Source organism: Gadus morhua, chromosome 15 (genome assembly GCF_902167405.1).
Source record: "Gadus morhua chromosome 15, gadMor3.0, whole genome shotgun sequence".
Classification (NCBI taxonomy): Eukaryota; Metazoa; Chordata; class Actinopteri; order Gadiformes; family Gadidae; genus Gadus; species Gadus morhua.
This window is the reverse complement of record NC_044062.1, coordinates 15671118-15677660: the sequence shown is the minus strand read 5'-3', so window position 1 is coordinate 15677660 and position 6543 is coordinate 15671118. Positions and strand designations below refer to the sequence as shown.

The 6543-nt window shown below is 47.1% G+C and overlaps 1 protein-coding gene across 2 annotated transcripts; it reads right to left on the bottom strand.

Annotated features, from left to right (window-relative positions):
- Window positions 1-1504: 1504 nt before the first annotated feature.
- LOC115560487 (bromodomain-containing protein DDB_G0280777-like) lies at window positions 1505-5837 on the bottom strand. 2 transcript variants are annotated; one of them, XM_030379937.1, is made up of 5 exons: window positions 3017-5837; window positions 2337-2496; window positions 2085-2234; window positions 1795-1951; window positions 1505-1698 (listed from the first exon to the last, which is right to left on the bottom strand). In XM_030379937.1, exons 1-5 carry the CDS (start codon window positions 4271-4273, stop codon window positions 1677-1679), a joined length of 1746 nt encoding a protein of 581 aa, XP_030235797.1. In that variant the 5' UTR covers window positions 4274-5837; the 3' UTR covers window positions 1505-1676. The 2 variants fall into 2 exon arrangements, with proteins under 2 accessions (XP_030235797.1, XP_030235795.1); XM_030379935.1 differs by having other exon boundaries at window positions 1506-1698; window positions 2085-2496.
- Window positions 5838-6543: the final 706 nt, after the last annotated feature.

Below are 6543 nucleotides of genomic sequence, written 5' to 3'. Positions count from 1 at the left end.
TTAATTATAATTAAATCATTCATTATTAACGATTTTTGTTTTTTATTACTGAAAAAAAACAACGTTGTTGGGGGGGGGGGGGGGGGGGGGGGCGGAGCACCCCTGGGAAAAAATTGGGACAGACCTGTTCCACTTCAGAGGGAGAGAGTATATCTACTGATGATCGACTACTACTCCAACTATCCTGAGATGATATGAAGTCCAGCTTTGCAAGACATGGCATTCCAGGAACTGTCGTCTCGGACAATGAGCCTCAGTATGCCAGTTAGGAGTTCAAGCAGTTTGCCAGAGAGTATGGATTTGAACATGTCACAGTAAGCCCACACTCCCCACAGGCAAATGGCAAGGCTGAGAAGGGTGTTCAAATGGTGAAAGGTCTTCTGACAAAGGCAACAGAGAATGGTGAGGATCCTTATTTAGTTCTGCTCGCTTATAGAGCAGCACCTCGGCGTGCGGGAAGTCTACGGCTGAACTGCTCATGGGCAGACGACTACAGACACAGATCCCAACAGCAAAAGCAGTGCAACCTCTGCAGGCGGGCGACAGAGTCCGAGTTTTCAACACAGGAAGACAGAATTGGCAGCGCGCTGGAACAGTGCTAAATGAAGTGGCTCCGAGGACCTACGCAGTCCAGACGGACACCGGGGCTGTGGTCAGACGAAACAGGTTGCAGCTACTCAAAACACAGGCCAGCAATGCAGTTCCTTCAATAGAGGAGCACAGGGACAAACATGCACAGCAGGGAACAGTAACAGACCATCAGCCAGTGGTTTTAGAGGAGAATGCACCTGTCGTGACGGAGCCAGAGGCAGCTCCAGAGAGACGGTCAGAGCGCATTAGAAAAGCCCCTGAAAGACTTGATCTATAGCCGAAGGCTGTAAACAGTCTGTTTGTTATGAGGCGGTGGTAAAGACTGTCCTCCTACAGTGTGCTAAGAACTGGCAACCTCTGGCACCAAATTATTATTTATTTACTTTGTTTAAAGAGTGCATAGTGAATCTGTTTTTGTTTACTGTGTAAGGGAGATGTAAGGATATCCTGGGTGACACTATTATGTTCCTAAGAGGCCACCGTAGCTGGAGACGTAGCGAAATGTTTAATAAAGTTAGTTGAATGCTTACCAGCTAAGATGTCAGTCGCATATTATTACACCTTCCTGCTGTGGTGTGTATGTTTGTTCACGCTCACACAAGTGTCAGTCAAAGAGAGTGGGTCTGCCATTAAGTATTAGATATTTGTATACATCTAAAAACAAACACAATATGACCAGCTTTCTCAAAGAATTTTTTATTGGATGTTGTTGTCATCGAATATAAATAGTACAGTCAAATACAAAAGTGTAATACACAGAATGACAGGCAGTGGAAACATACAGTTGATGCTTCCATTTTGAGATGCTCTTTTCTTGGCCTGTTGTCCTGTGAAAAACGCCCTGAGATGATGGGGATCCCATGGCCATGGGAGATTGGTCCTTAGAGCTATGCTGTCTTCGAGTCTTTGAGTTTTATTTTGATTTTTTTTGAGCTCGAAATTGCAGCACAGACTTCGGACCAAAAGTGGTCTTGTATTGTCTTGTGTTCTTTTGTATTCTTTTGTATTCTTTGAGTTTTATTATGCTTCTATGTATATATGTACAGGTGACCCGCACCGGGGGTGGCCGGATGGAGGGGATCGGCTTATTGGCACAGGGCGACCAATCTGGAAATGCAAACGAAACAAGGTTGAAAGAAATCAGGTTTCTGTTGACGCTGAAGCCTCATATCTTCTCATATTAAGAAATAAACAGTAACTCACCCCAAAGACACCTTCTGCAATCTGGTCATCCTTTTCTTAGGCCCGTCTGCTGGCCCCTCTCCTGCATCGCTGAGGCCCCGTTCAGCAGCCCACTGCTCGTAGCGCTGCTCCTCCTTCAGCCTTTGAGCCTCCTTCTGCTCCCGGCGTTTATCAGCTTCTGCAGAACAAAATGGACATGTAAGAAGATTTAAAAGAATGCAAGAGCATGTGCCACACACCACAACATCCTTAGTGGCGTCATGAAATGTTTTGGATTGCACAATTAGCCAAGGTTATTCAAAAGGACTCACTGCTGGAGATGAGGTGTTCCTCCGTGTCCTCCTTCAGGTAGGTCCCGGCGTTCCTCTTATTTTTTGGCTCCTTCTCCTTCACCACACAGAGCCAATTGAAGAATCTCCACCCGAGGCTCTTTCTTTTGGGCTCCTGTACAGGTTCCTCCCCTTCTTCGTCGGGTATGACCGAGATTTCAGTGTTGTTAGGGGGAGCCACAGGTTCTGTACAGCCCATAACGACAAAAGGTTTCTCCTCGATCGCTACTACACCTGGCAGGGCGGTGGCTGGCGGTTGATCCTGGTTGAGGATCAAGACCACGGCGTCAATGGGACGTTGACAGACGACAACGTGGTGGTTGCCATTGTCAGTTGGCATCTCCAGCTCTAACGCGTCCTCCTCAGCCTCCAAGACCCCCGGTGTCCTCATCATCTAGGACACAACACACAGCGTATGTTAAAACAGGATACCACACTGTTGATTAGGGATGCACCTGCATCAACCCACATGTGCATACCTGTGGGTCTGTGTGTGTATGTGTGTGAGTGTGTGTGAGTTCAGGTGCATGATTGAGATATTATGTGTGACATTAAGTTAATACAATAAGCACAAGGGACTGAGAAGCGGTGACTTATATAGAGGAGCGGGGCCTCGTGATGTCATAGAGGTTCCGCTGGCCAGAGACGTAACATGGTGTAGCCACGGTTACCGGATTGTTTTGTGTACATTCTTATGAAAACTGCAAAGATATGCTGAAGTCTAAATCAGTCATTTGGATGTTTTATCCGTGGATAACGTTTAAGAAAATTTACATGAACATATTTATATATTTTTTTTAGCTGATAGTACTGGTAGTAAATGTGGTCAATTGTGTGTGTGTGTGTGTGTGGGGTGCGCACGCTTTTGAAAAAAGTGCATCTGCACACTCAAAGTTTGTGTGTGTGGATCGTACTGGTGTCCTCTCCCTCCTCAGCTCGCCCTCCTGGTGGAGTCCCTCCTGTTGGGGTCCCTCCTGTTGGAGGTCCTCCTGGTGGAGACTCTCCTGTTGGGGTCCCTCCTGTTGTGGTCCCTCTGGTTGTGGTCCCAGTGGTTGGAGACCCCCCTGGTAGAGTCCCTCTCGTTGTAGGAGTCCCTCTGGCAGGAGTCCCTCTGGTTGGAGGCCCTCTGGTTGGAGGCCCTCTGGTTGGAGGCCCTCTGGTTGGAGACCCTCTGGTTGGAGGCCCTCTGGTTGGAGACCCTCTGGTTGGAGACCCTCCTGGTGGAGACTCTCTGGTTGGAGGCCCTCTGGTTGGAGACCCTCCTGGTGGGGTCCCTCCTGGTTGAGATCCTCCTGATGAAGTCCCTCCTCTTGGAGTCCCTCCGCCTGGAGTCCCTCTGGTTGTGGTCCCTCCGGTTGGAGACCCCCCTGGTAGAGTCCCTCCCGTTGGAGGAGTCCATCCTGGAGGAGACCCTCTGGTTGGAGACCCTCCGGTTGGAGTCCCTCACCGCTGTCTGTGACCAGGTGTCTGCTTAGGTAAACGATGATTACCATATGTTTGAGTCTCTCCTGGTGGAGAGTCTCTTGGGGGAGACTCTCTTGGTGGAGGCTCTCCTGGTGGAGGGACTCCTGTTGGAGGCTCTCCTGTTGGAGACCCTCCTGGTGGAGGGACTCCTGATGGAGACCCTCCTGGTGGAGGCTCTCCTGATGGAGACCCTCCTGTTGGAGGGACCCCTGGTGGAGACCCTCCTGTTGGAGGGACCCCTGGTGGAGACCCTCTTGGTGGAGGCTCTCCTGTTGGAGACCCTCCTGATGGAGGCTCTCCTGGTGGAGACCCTCCTGTTGGAGACCCTCCTGATGGAGACCCTCCTGATGGAGGCTCTCCTGTTGGAGACCCTCCTGATGGAGACCCTCCTGATGGAGGCTCTCCTGGTGGAGACCCTCCTGTTGGAGACCCTCCTGATGGAGACCCTCCTGTTGGAGGGACCCCTGGTGGAGGCTCTCCTGGTGGAGGCTCTCCTGTTGGATGAGGTCCTCAGGTTTCGGTTGCCTCTTCCGGTTCCTCACACGTCTCCTCCCCATCGTTTGCTTGCTCAATTGTAGAACAAACGCTACCTGGGTAAAACGCTGCTGTGCTTGCTCAGTGATTACAAGGTAATGCTTACGCTCGACTCTCTGATCAGCACTGAGCACTGGACTGAGGAGCGGTGACTTATATAGGGGAGTGGGCATTGTGATGTCATAATGGTCCACCGGAGGTTCCGCTGGGTGTTGTGGTGTTGTCACGGACAACCAGATTGTTTTGATCACATACTTTAGAAAAAGCCTTTATGAGCTCAAGTTCAAATGACAAAAATAAAACGATCACTTTAATACAAAAAGTGTACAACACGCCGATACGAAATTGGTTGACACAAGTCCATAAGCTGTTTCTAATTCGATCTACGTTTTATACCCAAAACATGTACATAAACTCACACTGGGTAGCCAGGAAAGACTACCCAGCCTATCAGTTGGTCTTTTATCAACTTTTGTGATACAATTATTGAAACATAAGTTGGAATGTGTCATTCTTGTAGATCAACTAGAGCACACATGTTGGTCATTGCCCCCTACTACTTGTTTGAGGCCCCATTACTGATAATAATTTAGTGCCATGTATAAAAGCATTGAGATAGCCTTAATTTAAAAAGCACTGCTATTGAAGAATCAGCTGTTTACTTTCTTAAGGATTCTTGTTATGGGCCAATGGGGGTGAATTCCTTTTAAGAAAAAATGAAAATAGTCAGGCCAATTCAGGGCCCCTTGCACACCTGGGCCCCTAGGCAACAAACACACGCGCACACACACACCCACCCCCACACACACACACACACAGGCTCAGTGAGAGAATGAGAAAAATATGTATTTTAGAAGGATTAGAAGCCGTTGCTATACTTGGAAAGGAGACACGTGGGCTCTGTATTTAAATTTTTTCCATGTATTCCATTTTTGTTATCTCCCATAGACATCAGCAAGCATAAATTCAGAATGTTACCATTGAAACAGTTGTCACGCATATTGCAGGGGTGAAAGGAATAGGGTTTATTGGTTATGCATTGGATATTCTCTGCTTTGTCTCGGTACAAATATTACTGTACCAATGTATCAACCAAGTGTGATTAATGATGTAGGCCACCCTGGATGGCAGAGCTTATGAATGTATGGCTTGGTAACAGACAATTGGTAACACAACAGGAACATTCTGAAACTTTCTGCCTGAAAGTCATTCACATAAAAAGGAACACATACTAAAGTATCATTTGAATCAATATGTTTAGTCATTGAGCATATGTTCATTCTGAAATGTTCAGATACATGTGACGAGCAATCAGCAAGGCGTCATAGGTATGTTGCTCAATGAAATTGAGTTTGTAACCATGAACTACTTGGGTTTAACCTAACCATAACAATTTCTAGACTATCCCACCCCCTTAAAAATGACAGAAATGCTGAACTGGAGACGGCTTATGTTGTTTGAAGCATAAGCCAGTTTCAACAAATATGATAATAATATAACAGATATATCAACTGTACAACTATATAATAACTACAGATTCTTCCCTAGAGCAAACAGTATTGCCAGAAGGTAACCACCTATGAGTATTCACCACTGCTTAATAACTAATCAATAACCATTCAATGTTTTTGTTTTCAGTCTACTTCAGATTGATGTGGACGTGGAAGAACCAGTCTCTGTTTTCTATATCATATCAATGTATGATATGATATAGATATCTATGTATGATGTGATATTATTTAGATATAGAGCTCCAGGACTCCCGAATATTTACAGAACACGGCCAAAGGCTGTGTGCGCCTCACCATTGCGATACTTCCACTGTAAACAGAGCGCATGGAAACGTGGCCGCAAGCTGCTCAGGGCCACATCCCCACCCTCCTCCTTGACCCGCCTCTCTCCTCCTCATTTGCATTAAAGCTACAGACAGCGAAACGGCACGTTTGGGGAAAGATCAATGTGTGACTGGCTTGTAGTGCTTGTAGTTCAAATTCTGTGTAAGGGGCCCACTAATATAAAGCATCCATAAAGTAGCATGCTATGGGACCTTTAAATGAAATGTCCCACGTCATTCGTTTTAAAAAACGAATGACAACGAACCTGGATGTGGTCATAACAGCGGCAGATAATGATTCATTTGTCTGTTCTCGACGTCACCTCCCCCTGCTTTTACTTGGAGAACCTTACGCATCCCTCTCTCCGTCACGGGGCGCCCCCATGTACTCACACATCCTCTGATCATCACCCTGCCACGTGGGGAAATAAATAACGCACGCATATCGCTGGAGTAGTAAAGAGTGTTGTGGTGTGTGGGCACACTGGACTGAGATTTTTGATGACGAGACGCACCAGTTCTGCTCTGAGATCTGCTCCTGTGGACCAACAAAATAAGCTAAAGGCAAGTGCACCACAACCTGTTGACCCTGATTCGATGGCAGCAGTC